A 19,880-nucleotide genomic window follows, 5' to 3' on the forward strand; every position below is an offset into this window, starting at 1 on the left:
TTCCTGATGTGAGAGAACAAACTATAATGCATATGGTATTCCTGATGTGAGAGAACAAACTATAATGCATATGGTATTCCCGATGTGAGAGAACAAACTATAATGCATAATGTATTCCTGATGTGAGAGAACAAACTATAATGCATATGGTATTCCTGATGTGAGAGAACAAACTATAATGCATATGGTATTCCTGATGTGAGAGAACAAACTATAATGCATATGGTATTCCTGATGTGAGAGAACAAACCACTTTCAAAAAGAACTTGAGTTTTGTGCCTTATGCTAATTTGACTCCATCTGTTCTCACGTACCGTAAGTAGGCTGATAGAAAATTATTTTGCTAAATTGACCCGCAATACCCCTAAACAAGAAGCTAATCTCAGTAATGATGAACAAAATGCTTTGAAGGAACTGAAAGACAATCTCGATATTGTGTTATGAAGCAGGGAACAATATAGGAGTGAGGTCTATGCTCAACTCTCTGGCACCTCTCCGTTACAACCCCACGGACAGAAAAGAAAAGGACATAGATAGCTTCGTTGATAACGCTCTTTCACAGGGTTGGATAACGGAAACGAAGAAGGACTTTTCTCATTACACCATGGCCAGCCTGTCCAGTTTATATTGGCTTACCGAACCTACATGTGTATAAACCTCCTTTCCGTCCCATGACATCCTACACCGGCCAAACCCGGACAACGTCGGGCCTATTGTGTGCCGCCCTATGGGACTCCCAATCACTGCCGGTTGCGATACGACTTGGATTCGAACCAGGGTGTCTGTAGTGACGCCTCTAGCACTGAGATGCAGTGCCTTAGACCACTGCGCCACTCGGGAGCCCCATGGGACCCTGGGAAGAGACCTGCATTTATGAAGTCCAGAAAACCACATATTTCCAGAATGCCACTCTTTGGAAAATATACATAGACGACATCCTACTGGGATTGGAACGGTACTAACTCTCTCATCTGAGTTCATTTCTTTAAATTAACTTATCTGACACCAATCTCAAATTAACAGCAGAGAGAAGTCGGAAAGAAAATAGACTTCTTTGATCTTACGATCCACAAAAAATAAAGAAAACCAAGTTGGAGTCTACGATCTCCAGCAAGACGCAGAGTGGAAACACCACTTTTACGGCAGACAGCAATCACCACGGCACACCTTCAGCGGAACATACCGGTGGGTTCATTTGTAAGACTCTGATGTAACTGAAGTACAGACATAGATTTTGAGCGCAACGCTAATGGCATGCGCACCAGGTTCCTGCAACGCCGGGGTGTGATAAGGGTGTCATTGAACAGGCCTCTACACCCGTGCTACAGAGACTGAATGTCAAAGCCTACTCACTGACACTAATAGAAACCAGGACAAAACGGTCGCCACGTTTGTGGTTGGTTTTTTTTTTCTCCCCCACACGGATTACGGCCCATGTGCCGGTCGAGTCAAATCCATTTTAATGAAACTCTAGAACATCCCTCAAAATGGATCCACATCTACTGAAGTAGCATTTTTTGTTTTCGCCGTGCGCACAATCGAGTTACGCACGTGGTGCAGCTACCCAAGAAGTGTGACATTTTGGCTCCCAGGCCCGCTCTGATGGAAATTACAAGTGTGGCCACTATGTACATTGTGACATCACCAGCAATACTACAGTTTTATACCACAGGTAAAGAATACGAAAATCCAAAGCTTCATTAATTGGAGCACCACGAATGTCACGTATATGCTGAAATGTAATCTGAAGGGCTACTCCCATTGGTCAAAACTAAACTAGCATTGAAACTCATTTGCATTTCAGAACACAAGGCCCCAGATCGGGGCGGCAGCGTAGCCTAGTGGTTAGAGCATTGGACTAGTAACCGGAAGGTTGCGAGTTCAAACCCCCGAGCTGACAAGGTACAAATCTGTCGTTCTGCCCCTGAACAGGCAGTTAACCCACTGTTCCCAGGCCATCATTGAAAATAAGAATATGTTCTTAACTGACTTACCTGGTTAAATAAAGGTAAAATTAAAATATTAGAAATATAAACATGGGCCTATGCTATTGCGTGCCACTGTACCTAATCCAACGTTGACTCACCTTCCTCCATGGGCTTACAAGCTAATAGAACACGTCCAGATTTCACCAATAGGAGATGACATCGTACGTAAAACAAAGAGAGACATTTTGCCTGTACTCTTTTTAAATGTATTTAACTAGGCAAGTCAGTTAAGAACAAATTCTTACTTTCAATGATGGCAGTTAACCCACAACAGTGGGTTAATTGCCTGTTCAGGGGCAGAACGGGGGTTTGAACTTGCAACCTTCCGGTTACTAGTCCAACGCTCTAACCACTAGGCTACCCTGCCACACCTGTGGATCCTAAGGGGCTAAATTATGATTATTATTTTTTTCTCACTGTCCTCGTTTCTATAATTTTGTCGCCTTGATTTTTTTGGGGTTCACAGATCCACAGACACACAAATATCACCTATGTATATGTTGACATGGTCTATTGATTAACCAGACATTAACCCTCATTTGGCCGCCTTTCCTTCCTGTTCTCTGCTGCCAGTGACTGGAACAAATCGCAAAAATCGCTAAAGTTGGAGACTTATATCTCCCTCACTAACTTTAAGCGTCAGCTGTCAGAGCAGCTTACTGATCGCTGCAGCTGTACACAGCCCATCTGTAAATAGCCCACCCAGTCTACCTACCTCATCCCCACATTGTTTTTATTTACTTTTCTGCTCTTTTGCACACCAGTATTTCTACTTCCACATAATCATCTGCTCATCTGTCACTCCAGTGTTAATCTGCTAAATTGTAATTACTTCGCTCCTATGGCCTATTTATTGCCTCACCTCCTCACGCCATTTGCACACACTGTATATAGACTTTTTTTTCCTATTGTGTTATTGACTGTATGTGTGTTTATTCCACGTGTAACTCGGTTGTTGTTTGTGTCGCACTGCTTTGCTTTATCTTGGTCACAGTTGTAAATGAGAACTTGTTCTCACCTAGCCTACCTAGTTAAATAAAAAAGACGCTACCACTTTGTGCTATAATTTGCCATTTACCTTGAAACATATTTAAGATGCTTATCTCAATAAGCATCTAGGGTATTTATTGATTTAACTAGGCAAGTCAGTTAAGATCAAATTCTTATTTGCAATGACGGCTTAGGAACAGGGGCAGAACTACAGGTGGTTACGCTGTCAGCTCGGGGATTCGATCTAGCAACCTTTCAGGTTATTAGCCCAATGCTCTAACCACTAGGCTACCCGCTAGTATAAATAGGAGCTATGTGCAATGGCCAGGTCACTACGGAGGAAGACGGCAGACGTAGAAACCATCCTGTATCCTGGATTAAAATGAGCAATCAGAAATCAATCTCTGACTTGTTGAGTTGTTCCCATCTCCTTTTATTTTTACCTCGAATTAGTCCTTTTGGAAGTTTTTCTTGGTAAGTCATTCTGGTGATTTTTTTTGTCCTTGTCGTTAAGCTCCTTTCCTTTGTTTTGCTGAAGTAAGAAGAAGAAGGTCCACCTGAACTCTGTGCTGTATGTACATGACTTACTCTCTTGGTTACTGTGAGGGGCGGTGTCTTGTTGTGAGGACAACAGTGCCCCCTCCTGGAAACCACTTCTAGTCAGTATCGTTTCCTGGAAAATGAAAGCTTAAAGTCTCTGATTTATTTCCCCTTTATTTGACCAGGTAGACTAGTTGAGAACACCTTTATTTAACCAGGTAGACTAGTTGAGAACACCTTTATTTAACCAGGTAGACTAGTTGAGAACACCTTTATTTAACCAGGTAGACCAGTTGAGAACACCTTTATTTGACCAGGTAGACTAGTTGAGAACACCTTTATTTAACCAGGTAGACTAGTTGAGAACACCTTTATTTAACCAGGTAGACTAGTTGAGAACACCTTTATTTAACCAGGTAGACCAGTTGAGAACAAGTTCTCATTTACAACTGCGACCTGGCCAAGATAAAGCAAAGCAGTGCGACACAAACAACAACACAGAGGTACACATGGAGTAAACAATAAACACACCAATAACACAAACAAGTCAATGACACAGTAGAAAAAAGAAAGTCTATATACAGTGTGTGCAAAAGGCATTTTATTTATCTGTTATTTTACCAGGTAAGAGAACACATTCTCATTTGCAGCAACGACCTGGGGAATAGTTACAGGGGGATTAATGGGCTAATTGTAAACTGGGATTATTAGGTGACCATGATGGTTTGAGGGCCAGATTGGGAATTTAGCCAGGACACCAGGGTTAACACCCCTACGATAAGTGCCATGGGATGTTTAATGATCTCAGAGAGTCAGGACACCCATTTAACGTCCCATCCAAAAGAAGGAAACATACACAGGGCAGTGTCCAATGTGCCCAATCACTGCGCAGGGATATTTTTTCTTAGACCAGAGGAAATAGTGCCTCCTACTGGCCCTCCAACACCACTTCCAGCAGCATCTGGTCTCCCATCTAGGAACTGACCAGGACCAACCCTGCTTAGCTTCAGAAGCAAGCCAGCAGTGGTATGCAGGGTGGTATGCTGCTGGCATAAGGGGGTAGGCAATAAATAGGCCATAGGAGCGAATAATTACAATTTAGCAGATTAACACTGGAATGATAAATGAGCAGATGATGATGTGCAAGTGGAGATACTGGTGTGCAAAATAGCAGAAAAATAAATCAAATAAAAACAGTATGGGGATGAGGTAGGTAGATTGGGTGGGCTATTTACAGATGGACTATGTACAGCTGCAGTGGTCGGTTAGCTGCTCAGATAGTTGATGTTTAAAGTTGGTGAGGGAAATAAAAGTCTCCAACTTCAGCGATTTTTGCGATTCGTTCCAGTCTCTGGCAGCAGAGAACTGGAAGGAAAGGCTGCCAAATAAGGTGTTGGCTTTGGGGATAATCAGTTAGATAAGTGCCAATAACTCTGCTCATAGATAACAAAAACAAACCACACAAGTTTGAAGCATTTATCTATTTGCAATGTAGGCCTATTCAAGAGCAATTCGATGTTTAGGTGATGATTGGATGAAATTAATGTCACAGTGTACCTGGTCAGTGAAACATTCACATTCACACTTTGGTTTCACATCCATAGTACATGGCCACTTCTCGTCAGTCAGCTGGGTAAGGCCATTGTTCCTTCCAGCAGGGCGGTAGGCAGGTGCCAGGCAGGCGCTAGCCGGGCGCTAGGCAGGCGCTAGGCAGGCACGAGCCAGGCGCTAGGCAGGCGCTAGCCAGGCACTAGGCAGGTGCCAGGCAGGCGCTAGCCGGGCGCTAGGCAGGCGCTAGGCAGGCACGAGCCAGGCGCTAGGCAGGCACTAGCCAGGCGCTAGGCAGGCGCTAGCCAGGCACGAGCCAGGCGCTAGGCAGGCACTAGCCAGGCGCTAGGCAGGCGCTAGGCAGCCAGGCGCTAGGCAGCCAGGCACTAGCCAGGCGCTAGCCAGGCACGAGGCAGGGGCTAGGCAGGCTCTAGCCAGGCACTAGGCAGGGGCTAGGCAGGCTCTAGCCAGGCACTAGGCAGGGGCTAGGCAGGCGCTAGCCAGGCACTAGGCAGGGGCTTGCCAGGCACTAGGCAGGCGCTAGCCAGGCACTAGGCAGGCGCTAGCCAGGCACTAGGCAGGGGCTAGGCAGGCACTAGGCAGGTGCTAGCCAGGCACTAGCCAGGCACTAGGCAGGGGCTAACCAGGCGCTAGGCAGGGGATAGCCAGGCACTAGGCAGGGGCTAGGCAGGCGCTAGCCAGGCGCTAGGCAGTCGCTAGGCAGGGGCTAGCCAGGCGCTAGGCAGGGGCTAGCCAGGCGCTAGGCAGGGGCTAGCCAGGCACTAGGCAGCTACTAGGCAGGGGCTAGGCAGGCGCTAGCCAGGCGCTAGGCAGGGGCTAGCCAGGCACTAGGCAGGGGTTAGCCAGGCACTAGGCAGGGGCTAGCCAGGCACTAAGCAGGGGCTAGCCAGGCACTAGGCAGGCACTAGGCAGGGGCTAGGCAGGCGCTAGCCAGGCGCTAGGCAGGGGCTAGCCAGGCACTAGGCAGGGGCTAGCCAGGCGCTAGGCAGGGGCTAGCCAGGCACTAGGCAGGTGCTAGCCAGGCACTAGGCAGGGGCTAGGCAGTTGTGTCCAATATCTGAGCATATTGATGGAACTAGACAACCAGGCTACAGATGAAACACAGCCCTACAGGGACACTTTCATCCGCTAGCTAACATCAATTCAGCAGATGTCCTGGCTAGCCAGGCACTAGGCAGGTACTAGGCAGGGGCTAGCCAGGTGCTAGGCAGGGGCTAGGCAGGCACTAGGCAGCCACTAGGCAGGGGCTAGCCAGGCACTAGGCAGGTGCTAGCCAGGCACTAGGCAGGGGCTAGCCAGGCACTAGACAGGGGCTAGCCAGGCACTAGGCAGGTGCTAGCCAGGCACTAGGCAGGCGCTAGGCAGGGGCTAGGCAGTTGTGTCCAATATCTGAGCATATTGATGGAACTAGACAACCAGGCTACAGATGAAACACAGCCCTACAGGGACACTTTCATCCGCAAGCTAACATCAATTCAGCATTTGTTTGATCAGATGTCCTTATTACACTGATATTGAAAAGTTAACAGAATGTTTACTCTGGTGTGCTTCCCACTTGAAAGCAAATAGAAGAGATGAGATCGTTTCCATTTGACCTTTGGGATTCCGCCGTGTTGCCTCGGCACGTTTTATCTCTCACAATCCGGTTCTAGATCCAGTATTACCTTCAGAGAAGGAAGGTATAAGTCAAACTAAGGAGTGGATCTTCAGAAGTGGAATGGATCCTGGGGAAACAGAGCCGAGCCCCTATTCATAAAGAGTGCAAGGAACATTTCCTCACACATTTTAGTCAGTTAGCAGACGTTCCGATCCACGGCGACTTACAAATCGTGTTTAAGCAGATTATTATTGCGGGTGTAGCGAAAATGTTTGTTGTAATATTTTCTGGGCTAACAATTTAAGAAATAATACATAAAAAAAAAAAAAAATAAATACAGCAAAGTTTCCTAAGAACTAGAAACGAGGCAGCTCTCTCTGTCTGCGCCAACGACATGAGCAATTAGGGCTAAGTGCCTTTGCTCAAGAGCACATCAACAGATATTTCCCCTTAGGGGATTCATACCAGCTAACATCACTCTCATTATGATGTAGAAGACACACTCCTACTTTGAGACTCTCTATGAATACCGGACCAGCCTACATCCCTCTTTACCCCACACAGTGCGTTTAGCTCTGTAGGCCTATTCCCAGACTAACTTTGGCGTTTTAGACTTACACACGCCCCTTTTTTTGTGTTGTTCTGTTGCCAGGGAGAAGTTTCTGTCGGCTCCACAAGCTTTCCGACGGACGAGGAAGGTCTGTGGCTTCTTCCTGTGTGAGTCCTCCTCTTCCTCCTCCTGCAGCTGCAGCAGATGTAAGTGTTGTGTGTGTGTGTGTGTGTGTGTGTGTGTGTGTGTGTGTGTGTGTGTGTGTGTGTGTGTGTGTGTGTGTGTGTGTGTGTGTGTGTGTGTGTGTGTGTGTGTGTGTGTGTGTGTGTGAGCGTGTGTGAGCGTGTGTGAGCGTGTATGTGGGTTTGAGCGTGTGGGTTTGGGTGTGTGTGTGGGTTGGGGTGTGTGTGGGGTTTGTGTGTGTGTGTGATTGAGTGTGTGTGTGTGTGTGTGTGTGTGTGTGTGTGTGTGTGTGTTTGAGCATGTGTGTGTGTGTGTGTGAGTGTTTGAGCGTGTGTGAGTTTGAGCATGTGTGTGTGTGTGTTTGAGCGTGTGTGTGTTTGAGCGTGTGTGTGAGTGTTTGAGCGTGTGTGTGTTTGAGCATGTGTGTGTGTGTGTGTGTCTGTTCTTAATGCATAACCCTCATAATAACATGTCATGTGTGGGGGCAGCAGGTAGCCTAGCGGTTATGGGCCGGTAACCGAAAGATTCAGCAAGGCACTTAACCCTAATTGTTCCTGTTAGTCGCTCTGGATAAGAGTGTCTGATAAATGACTCACGTGTAAAAATGTTCAGGTGGGCTCTAGGCCTAGTGTATGTGTGTCTACGCCCATGACTCATCCACAGCTCCCTACGCCCTCCCTCGGAGCAGAGCTGATGTACGTTGACACCCATTTGAGGTGAGCGGTCCTGAGCGCGGTGCCCTAGCAGGCCCAACAACGGGACATTCAGTCCAGAGGTGGAGCTACGTCACCCTAACTCAGCCTCGTCACAACCCTGCTCAGAATCCACCTCTACTTACCCATTGGCTGTCCATCCACCTCTACTTACCCATTGGCTATCCATCCACCTCTACTTACCCATTGGCTATCCATCTACCTCTACTTACCCATTGGCTATCCATCTACCTCTACTTACCCATTGGCTATCCATCTACCTCTACTTACCCATTGGCTATCAATCTACCTCTACCTACCCATTGGCTATCCATCTACCTCTACCTACCCATTGGCTATCAATCCACCTCTACTTACCCATTGGCTATCAATCTACCTCTACCTACCCATTGGCTATCCATCTACCTCTACCTACCCATTGGCTATCAATCTACCTCTACCTACCCATTGGCTATCAATCTACCTCTACCTACCCATTGGCTATCAATCTACCTCTACCTACCCATTGGCTATCAATCTACCTCTACCTACCCATTGGCTATCCATCTACCTCTACTTACCCATTGGCTATCAATCCACCTCTACTTACCCATTGGCTATCAATCCACCTCTACTTACCCATTGGCTATCCATCTACCTCTACCTACCCATTGGCTATCAATCCACCTCTACTTACCCATTGGCTATCCATCCACCTCTACTTACCCATTGGCTATCCATCTACCTCTACTTACCCATTGGCTATCCATCTACCTCTACTTACCCATTGGCTATCAATCCACCTCTACTTACCCATTGGCTATCAATCCACCTCTACTTACCCATTGGCTGTCCATCCACCTCTACTTACCCATTGGCTATCCATCCACCTCTACTTACCCATTGGCTATCAATCTACCTCTACCTACCCATTGGCTATCCATCTACCTCTACCTACCCATTGGCTATCCATCCACCTCTACTTACCCATTGGCTATCCATCTACCTCTACTTACCTATTGGCTATCCATCCACCCTACTTACCCATCAGCTATCCATCTACCTCTACTTACCCATCCTCTCTTCTTCAGGCCACACTCTATGCAAGCATCCCAAATGGCACCCTATTCCCTATATTGTGCACTACTTTTGACCAGAGTTTGGCTTTATATGGGAATAGGGTGCCATTTGGGCACTATTTTTTGACCAGAGTTTGGCTTTATATAGGGTGCCATTTGGGCACTACTTTTGACCTGAGTTTGGCTTTATATAGGGAATAGGGTGCCATTTGAATATTCTGATGCAATACATTAGATAAATGTGAAATGCATATTGCTTTATTTTTTTACCGCAAGGCCATTTATATATGCCATTTAGCAGACGCTTTTATCCAAAGCGACTTACAGTCATGTGTGCATACATTCTACGTATGTACCTCAGTTTGGTTTCCGGCCATTACTATGGTCCCGGGAATCGAACCCACTACCCTGGCGTTACAAGCACCATGCTCTACCCCTGAGCTACAGAAGGACCACTAATACCGCAAAGGTCGGGGTTCGATACCCATACTGGACAGTCATTTTCTAGGGCTCCTGAGTGGGGCAGCGGTCTAAGGCACTGCATCTCAGTGCTAGAGGCGTCACTACAGACCCTGGTTCAGCGGCTAAGGCACTGCATCTCAGTGCTAGAGGCGTCACTACAGACCCTGGTTCAGCGGTCTAAGGCACTGCATCTCAGTGCTAGAGGCGTCACTACAGACCCTGGTTCAGCGGCATAAGGCACTGCATCTCAGTGCTAGAGGCGTCACTACAGACCCTGGTTCAGCGGTCTAAGGCACTGCATCTCAGTGCTAGAGGCGTCACTACAGACCCTGGTTCAGCGGTCTAAGGCACTGTATCTCAGTGCTAGAGGTGTCACTACAGACCCTGGTTCAGCGGTCTAAGGCATCTCAGTGCTAGAGGCGTCACTACAGACCCTGGTTCAGCTGTCTAAGGCACTGCATCTCAGTGCTAGAGGCGTCACTACAGACCCTGGTTCAGCGGTCTAAGGTATCTCAGTGCTAGAGGCGTCACTACAGACCCTGGTTCAGCGGTCTAAGGCATCTCAGTGCTAGAGGCGTCACTACAAACCCTGGTTCAGCTGTCTAAGGCCCTGCATCTCAGTGCTAGAGGCATCACTACAGACCCTGGTTCAGCGGTCTAAGGCACTGCATCTCAGTGCTAGACACCCTGGCTCGATTCCAGGCTGTATCACAACCGTCTGTGATTGGGAGTCCCATAGGGGCGGCACACAATTGACCCAGCGTCGTTCCGGTTTTGGCTGGTGTAGGGCCGTCATTGTAAATCAGAATTTGTTCTTAACTGACTTGCCTAGTTAAATAAATAAAAAAGATTTAACGTGAAGAAATCATATAGACTACTAGATATGACACTTATAGTGATATCCAGTCAGCATGTTTTTCTTTTCATGCCATACCATTAGCTCACTGGAGGAGGTTGGTGGCATCTTAGTTGGGGAAGACGGGCTTGTGGTAATGGCTGGAGCGGAATCAATGGAATGGTATCAAATACATCCAATCCTTGTTATCCATGTGTTTGATTCCATTCCATGAGTTCTGTTCCGGCCATTACTATGAGCCATCCTCCCCTCAGCAGCCTCCATTGGATCAGAGGACGTGTTCAAGTTTTTAATGTACCTCAGTTTGACGCAAAAAAAATTTGAACGAAGACCGTGAAATATCTCCCCCCTTTTGGTTAATCCTGTAAATGTCAGTCTCTTTTCCCCCTTTGTGTGTTTCCTCTGCTTATAAACCCTGCCATTTCTGGAACATCCTTTGACCTGGTAAATCTTTTATAGTGCTGTAAAAATGGATTAGGAGCAAATGTTCCATGCCCTCAAAAAAATGTATCTCGACCTTCCAGAGCTTGGTCTTGGCATCAGGACTTCTCATAATGCATTTAACAGATTGCTTATAAAAAATCTAAATAAACGTCAAATGTTGCCTACTGTGGTAGATGTCTTACTACGATGAAACCACTGTTTACAAGGGATACAAGATGATGCATCATGGGAAACCACTGTTTATAAGGGATACATCCTGATGCATCATGGGAAACCACTGTTTATAAGGGATACATCCTGATGCATCATGGGAAACCACTGTTTATAAGGGATACATCCTGATGCATCATGGGAAACCACTGTTTATAAGGGATATATCCTGATGCATCATGGGAAACCACTGTTTATAAGGGATATATCCTGATGCATCATGGGAAACCACTGTTTATAAGGGATATATCCTGATGCATCATGGGAAACCACTGTTTATAAGGGATACATCCTGATGCATCATGGGAAACCACTGTTTATAAGGGATACATCCTGATGCATCATGGGAAACCACTGTTTATAAGGGATATATCCTGATGCATCATGGGAAACCACTGTTTATAAGGGATATATCCTGATGCATCATGGGAAACCACTGTTTATAAGGGATACATGATGATGTATCATGAAGCAGCGTGGGACATCAGAGACGTCAAACTGACTTGTCAATGCTGCTTTCTTGCCAATACTCCCTACTGTGTCTCCTACTGAAACCATATGACATCAGAGGCTCCCTCCCAAATGGCACCCTTTTCCCTGTGTAGCTCTGGTTAGAAGTAGTGCACTATATAGTAGTGCACTATACTCAACCTGTTTGCCTAGCCCTACCTGAGAGACAGGTGACAGCCCTACCTGAGAGACAGGTGACAGCCCTACCTGAGAGACAGGTGACAGCCCTACCTGAGAGACAGGTGACGGTGGAGGGTGACAGCCGAGGGCAACACCTTCCACCTGAGCCCTGTCCTCCTCCCTGAGCACGGTCCTCCTCCCTGAGCCCTGTTCTACTCCCTGAACCCTGTCCTCCTCCCTGAGCCCTGTCCTCCTCCCTGAGCCCTGTTCTCCTCCCTGAACCCTGTCCTCCTCCCTGAGCCCTGTCCTCCTCCCTGAGCCCTGTCCTCCTCCCTGAGCCCTGTCCTCCTCCCTGAGCCCTGTCCTCCTCCCTGAGCCCTGTCCTCCTCCCTGAGCCCTGTCCTCCTCCCTGAGCCCTGTCCTCCTCCCTGAGCCCTGTCCTCCTCCCTGAGCCCTGTCCTCCTCCCTGAGCCCTGTCCTCCTCCCTGAGCCCTGTCCTCCTCCCGGTGGGTTCCCTGGGAGGTGCTGAGTGATCCACACACGTCTGAGTGATCAAAGGGCCAGGTGGTGAAGGAGAGGGTCACGCATCTCCCAGAGGGACACAGGTCAGATCAGGTGTGACCCCTGTGGTTAACAGCAGTGTTTCCCCTAACCGTGGCGGCGGCTTGTCTGACTTGGTGCGTCATTTTACTAGTTCACCTGACACCAATATCAGTTTTCCTCTGGGAAGGTCATTATAGGGTATTCTGAGGTGGAATTAGATTGCGAGTTAAGGGCACGTTCGACATAGCAGTCGAAAGTCGAGACTACAAATCACCTTGCGTCATAAATAACTGCTCAATATTATTTGTTGATCAGTCTGTCACAATTTACCCATGATGCATTAATGTTTTGATGCTCTCAAACACAGCCTGTGTCTGTGCCTCTCTCCAGGTAACCCTGCAGCTCTGTCCTTCAAGGAGGACGGTTCTGAGGCATCCAGCCAAGAGGAAGTTGTGTTCCAAGTAACCCCCACCCAATCTGGTTCACCCCCACCCAATCTGGTTCACCCCCACCCAATCCGGTTCACCCCCCACCCAATCCGGTTCACCCCCACCCAATCCGGTTCACCCCCCACCCAATCCGGTTCACCCCCACCCAATCTGGTTCACCCCCCACCCAATCTGGTTCACCCCCCACCCAATCTGGTTCACCCCCACCCAATCCGGTTCACCCCCCACCCAATCCGGTTCACCCCCCACCCAACCGGTTCACCCCCCACCCAATCCGATTCACCCCCCACCCTATCCGGTTCACCCCCCACCAATCCAGTTCACCCCCCACCCAATCCGGTTCACCCCCACCCAACATCCGGTTCACCCCCTACACAGTCCACCCTACTGATCCGCCCTACTGATTCCAACATGGTCACCCCCCCCAACACAGTTCACCCTACTCATTCCAACATGGTCACCCCCAACACAGTCTACCCTACTCATTCCAATATGGTTACCCCCTCCAACACAGTCCACCCTTTCATTCTAACATGGTTACCTCCCCCCAACACAGTCCTCCCTACTCATTCCAACATGGTCACCCCCAACACAGTCCTCCCTACTCATTCTAACATGGTTACCCCCCCCAACACAGTCCACCCTACTCATTCCAACATGGTCACCCCCCAACACAGTCTACCCTACTCATTCCAACATGGTCACCCCCCAACACAGTCCACCCTACTCATTCCAACATGGTTACCACCCCCCAACACAGTCCACCCTACTCATTCCAACATGGTCACCCCCCAACACAGTCCTCCCTACTCATTCTAACATGGTCACCCCAACACAGTCCTCCCTACTCATTCTAACATGGTCCCCCCCAACACAGTCCACCCTACTCATTCCAACATGGTTACCCCCCAACACAGTCTACCCTACTCATTCCAACATGGTCACCCCACAACACAGTCCACCCTACTCATTCCAATATGGTTACCCCTCCAATTTTTAGGGCCTTCCTCTGACACCGCCTGGTGTAGAGGTCCTGGATGGCAGGAAGCTTGACCCCAGTGATGTATTGGGCCGTACGCACTACCTTCTGTAGTGCCTTGTGGTTGGAGGCCGAGCAATTGCCGCACCAGGCAGTGATGCAACCAGTCTGGATGCTCTCAATGTTGCAGCTGTAGAACCTTTTGAGGATCTCAGGACCCATGTCAAATCTTTTTAGTTTCCTGAGGGGGAATAGGTTTGTTGTGCCCTCTTCACGACTGTCTTGGTGTGTTTGGACCAATCTAGTTTGTTGGTGATGTGGACACCAAGGAACTTGAAGCTCTAAACCTGCTCCACGACAGCCCCGTCGATGAGAATGGGGGCATGCTCGGTCCTCCTTTTCCTGTAGTCCACAATCATTTCCGTAGTCTTGGTTACATTGAGGGAGAGGTTGTTATTCTGGCTCCACCCAGCCAGGTCTCTGACCTCCTCCCTATAGGCTGTCCCGTCGTTGTCGGTGATCAGGCCTACCACTGTTGTTTCGTCAGCAAACTTAATGATGGTGTTGGAGTCGTGCCTGGCCATGCTGTTGTGGGTGAACAGGGAGTACAGGGGAGGACTGAGCATGCACCCCTGGGGGGCTCCAGTATTGAGGATCAGCGTGGCAGATGTGTTGCTACCTACCCTCACCACCTGGGGGAGACCCGTCAGGAAGTCCAGGATCCAGTTGCAGAGGGAAGTGTTTAGTCCCAGAGTCCTTAGCTTAGTGATGAGCTTTGAGGGCACTATGGTGTTGAACGCTGAGCTGTAGTCAATGAATAGCATTCTCACATAGGTGTTCCTCTTGTCCAGGTGGGTAAGGGCAGTGTGGAGTGCAATAGATATTGCATCATCTGTGGATCTGTTTGGGCTGTATGCATATTGGAGTGGGTCTAGTGTTTCTGGGATAATGGTGTTGATGTGAGGCATTACCAATCTTTCAAAGCATTTCATGGCTACAGACGTGAGTGCTACGGGTCTGTAGTCATTTAGGAAGGTTGCCTTCGTGTTCTTGGGCACCGGGACTATGGTGGTCTGCTTGAAACATGTTGGTATTACAGACTCAGACAGGGACATGTTGAAAATGTCAGTGAAGACACCTGCCAGTTGGTCAGTACATGCTCAGAGTACACGTCCTGGTAATCCGTCTGGCCCCGCAGCCTTGTGAATGTTGACCTGTTTAAAGGTCTTACTCACATCGGCTACGGAGAGCGTGATCACACAGTAGTCCGGAACAGCTGATGCTCTCATGCATGCCTCATTGTTGCTTGCCTCGAAGCGAACATATAAATTATTTTTCTTGTCTGGTAGGCTCGTGTCACTGGGCAGCTCGCGACTGTGCTTCCCTTTGTAGTCTGTAATAGTTTGCAAGCCGTGCCACATCCGACGAGCGTCGAGCCGGTGTAGTATGATTTCATCTTAGTCCTGTATTGACGCTTTGCCTGTTTGATGGTTCGTCGGAGGTCATAGCAAGATTTCTTATAAGCTTCCGGGTTAGAGTCCCGCACCTTGAAAGCGGCAGCTCTACCGTTTAGCTCAGTGCGGATGTTGCCTGTAATCCATGGTTTCTGGTTGGGGTATGTACGTACAGTCACTGTGGGGACGACGTCATCGATGCACTTATTGATAAAGCCAGTGACTGATGTGGTGTTCTCCTCAATGCCATCGGAAGAATCCCAGAACATTCTCCAGTCTGTGCAAAACAGTCCTGTAGTTTAGCATCTGCTTCAATCTGACCACTTTTTTTATAGACCGAGTCACTGGTGCTTCCTGCTTTCATTTCTTGCTTGTAAGCAGGAATCACATACATTGTAGTGCGTGTGTCCGTATGCATACTGTACTGTAATATTCAGATGTGCAGCATAAACTTCCAGGCTTAGCTAAACCAATACATGTCCTATTAGTATAACAAGTTTGCTATATCATAAAGCATGATGTTTCTCACTGAGAAATGCCTGTTGCTACTCACTGATCTCACTAGGTATAGAAACGAGTGTTGATGTCAAATGTTGATTAAAATGCATTGGTTTCCTGTCAACTATGAATGAATAAACGAATTAATAAATGTCTTCAAACCCTTCAGATTTGGATCCGTACGTTCTGGGACACCGAAAGAAACATATCAGCAATACACCCTGCCATAGGTAGGCACCCTATTGAAACATGTCAGCAATAGACCCTGCCATAGGTAGGCACCCTATTGAAACATGTCAGCAATAGACCCTGTATTAGGTAGGCACCCTATTGAAACATGTCAGCAATAGACCCTGTATTAGGTAGGCACCCTATTGAAACATGTCAGCAATAGACCCTGTATTAGGTAGGTACCCTATTGAAACATGTCAGCAATAGACCCTGTATTAGGTAGGTACTCTATTGAAACATATCAGCAATACACCCTGACCCCATAGGTAGGCACCCCCTATTGAAACATGTCAGCAATAGACCCTGTATTAGGTAAACACCCTATTGAAACATGTCAGCAATAGACCCTGTATTAGGTAGGTACCCTATTGAAACATGTCAGCAATAGACCCTGTATTAGGTAGGTACCCTATTGAAACATGTCAGCAATAGACCCTGTATTAGGTAGGTACTCTATTGAAACATGTCAGCAATAGACCCTGTATTAGGTAGACACCCTATTGAAACATGTCAGCAATAGACCCTGTATTAGGTAGGTACTCTATTGAAACATGTCAGCAATAGACCCTGTATTAGGTAGACACCCTATTGAAACATGTCAGCAATAGACCCTGTATTAGGTAGGTACTCTATTGAAACATGTCAGCAATAGACCCTGTATTAGGTAGACACCCTATTGAAACATGTCAGCAATAGACCCTGTATTAGGTAGGCACCCTATTGAAACATGTCAACAATAGACCCTGTATTAGGTAGGTACTCTATTGAAACATGTCAGCAATAGACCCTGTATTAGGTAGGCACCCTATTGAAACATGTCAGCAATAGACCCTGTATTAGGTAGGTACCCTATTGAAACATGTCAGCAATAGACCCTGTATTAGGTAGGCACCCTATTGAAACATGTCAGCAATAGACCCTGTATAGGTAGGTAGGCACCCTATTGAAACATGTCAACAATAGACCCTGTATTAGGTAGGTACCCTATTGAAACATGTCAGCAATAGACCCTGTATTAGGTAGACACCCTATTGAAACATGTCAGCAATAGACCCTGTATTAGGTAGGCACCCTATTGAAACATGTCAGCAATAGACCCTGTATTAGGTAGGCACCCTATTGAAACATGTCAGCAATAGACCCTGTATTAGGTAGGCACCCTATTGAAACATGTCAGCAATAGACCCTGTATTAGGTAGACACCCTATTGAAACATGTCAGCAATAGACCCTGTATTAGGTAGGCACCCTATTGAAACATGTCAGCAATAGACCCTGTATTAGGTAGGCACCCTATTGAAACATGTCAGCAATAGACCCTGTATTAGGTAGGTACCCTATTGAAACATGTCAGCAATAGACCCTGTATTAGGTAGGTACCCTATTGAAACATGTCAGCAATAGACCCTGTATTAGGTAGGTACTCTATTGAAACATGTCAGCAATAGACCCTGTATTAGGTAGGTACCCTATTGAAACATGTCAGCAATAGACCCTGTATTAGGTAGGCACCCTATTGAAACATGTCAGCAATAGACCCTGTATTAGGTAGGTACCCTATTGAAACATGTCAGCAATAGACCCTGTATTAGGTAGGCACCCTATTGAAACATGTCAGCAATAGACCCTGTATTAGGTAGGTACCCTATTGAAACATGTCAGCAATAGACCCTGTATTAGGTAGGTACCCTATTGAAACATGTCAGACCCTGTAATAGACCCTGACCCTGTATTAGGTAGGTACCCTATTGAAACATGTCAGCAATAGACCCTGTATTAGGTAGGTACCCTATTGAAACATGTCAGCAATAGACCCTGTATTAGGTAGGTACCCTATTGAAACATGTCAGCAATAGACCCTGTATTAGGTAGGTACCCTATTGAAACATGTCAGCAATAGACCCTGTATTAGGTAGGTACTCTATTGAAACATGTCAGCAATAGACCCTGTATTAGGTAGGCACCCTATTGAAACATGTCAGCAATAGACCCTGTATTAGGTAGGTACCCTATTGAAACATGTCAGCAATAGACCCTGTATTAGGTAGGTACCCTATTGAAACATGTCAGCAATAGACCCTGTATTAGGTAGGCACCCTATTGAAACATGTCAGCAATAGACCCTGTATTAGGTAGGTACTCTATTGAAACATGTCAGCAATAGACCCTGTATTAGGTAGGTACCCTATTGAAACATGTCAGCAATAGACCCTGTATTAGGTAGGTACCCTATTGAAACATGTCAGCAATAGACCCTGTATTAGGTAGGTACCCTATTGAAACATGTCAGCAATAGACCCTGTATTAGGTAGGTACTCTATTGAAACATGTCAGCAATAGACCCTGTATTAGGTAGGTACTCTATTGAAACATGTCAGCAATAGACCCTGTATTAGGTAGGCACCCTATTGAAACATGTCAGCAATAGACCCTGTATTAGGTAGGTACCCTATTGAAACATGTCAGCAATAGACCCTGTATTAGGTAGGTACCCTATTGAAACATGTCAGCAATAGACCCTGTATTAGGTAGGTACTCTATTGAAACATGTCAGCAATAGACCCTGTATTAGGTAGGTACCCTATTGAAACATGTCAGCAATAGACCCTGTATTAGGTAGGTACCCTATTGAAACATGTCAGCAATAGACCCTGTATTAGGTAGGTACCCTATTGAAACATGTCAGCAATAGACCCTGTATTAGGTAGGTACTCTATTGAAACATGTCAGCAATAGACCCTGTATTAGGTAGACACCCTATTGAAACATGTCAGCAATAGACCCTGTATTAGGTAGGTACCCTATTGAAACATGTCAGCAATAGACCCTGTATTAGGTAGGTACCCTATTGAAACATGTCAGCAATAGACCCTGTATTAGGTAGGTACCCTATTGAAACATGTCAGCAATAGACCCTGTATTAGGTAGGTACCCTATTGAAACATGTCAGCAATAGACCCTGTATTAGGTAGGTACTCTATTGAAACATGTCAGCAATAGACCCTGTATTAGGTAGGCACCCTATTGAAACATGTCAGCAATAGACCCTGTATTAGGTAGGTACCCTATTGAAACATGTCAGCAATAGACCCTGTATTGAAGGTAGGTACCCTATTGAAACATGTCAGCAATAGACCCTGTATTAGGTAGGCACCCTATTGAAACATGTCAGCAATAGACCCTGTATTAGGTAGACACCCTATTAGGTAGACACCCTATTGAAACATGTCAGCAATAGACCCTGTATTAGGTAGGTACCCTATTGAAACATGTCAGCAATAGACCCTGTATTAGGTAGGTACCCTATTGAAACATGTCAGCAATAGACCCTGTATTAGGTAGGTACCCTATTGAAACATGTCAGCAATAGACCCTGTATTAGGTAGGTACCTATTGAAACATGTCAGCAATAGACCCTGTATTAGGTAGGTACCCTATTGAAACATGTCAGCAATAGACCCTGTATTAGGTAGGTACCTATTGAAACATGTCAGCAATAGACCCTGTATTAGGTAGGTACCCTATTGAAACATGTCAGCAATAGACCCTGTATTAGGTAGGTACCCTATTGAAACATGTCAGCAATAGACCCTGTATTAGGTAGGTACCCTATTGAAACATGTCAGCAATAGACCCTGTATTATGGCAATAGGTAGGTACCCTATTGAAACATGTCAGCAATAGACCCTGTATTAGGTAGGTACTCTATTGAAACATGTCAGCAATAGACCCTGTATTAGGTAGGTACCCTATTGAAACATGTCAGCAATAGACCCTGTATTAGGTAGGTACTCTATTGAAACATGTCAGCAATAGACCCTGTATTAGGTAGGTACCCTATTGAAACATGTCAGCAATAGACCCTGTATTAGGTAGGTACCCTATTGAAACATGTCAGCAATAGACCCTGTATTAGGTAGGCACCCTATTGAAACAT

General features: G+C 46.8%; 1 protein-coding gene across 1 annotated transcript in view; it reads left to right on the forward strand.

Annotated features, from left to right (window-relative positions):
* Positions 1-19,880, forward strand: part of LOC118361801 (zinc finger CCHC domain-containing protein 2-like) — a 67,453-nt gene that overhangs the window by 33,609 nt on the left and 13,964 nt on the right. Inside the window, exons 6-8 of the mRNA XM_052484252.1 lie at positions 7,337-7,440; positions 12,724-12,789; positions 15,883-15,943. Coding sequence (XP_052340212.1) covers positions 7,337-7,440; positions 12,724-12,789; positions 15,883-15,943 — 231 coding nt within the window. The remainder of the gene's footprint in view (positions 1-7,336; positions 7,441-12,723; positions 12,790-15,882; positions 15,944-19,880) is intronic.

This window comes from Oncorhynchus keta, chromosome 28, assembly GCF_023373465.1.
Source record: "Oncorhynchus keta strain PuntledgeMale-10-30-2019 chromosome 28, Oket_V2, whole genome shotgun sequence".
In the NCBI taxonomy this organism is placed as follows: domain Eukaryota; kingdom Metazoa; phylum Chordata; class Actinopteri; order Salmoniformes; family Salmonidae; genus Oncorhynchus; species Oncorhynchus keta.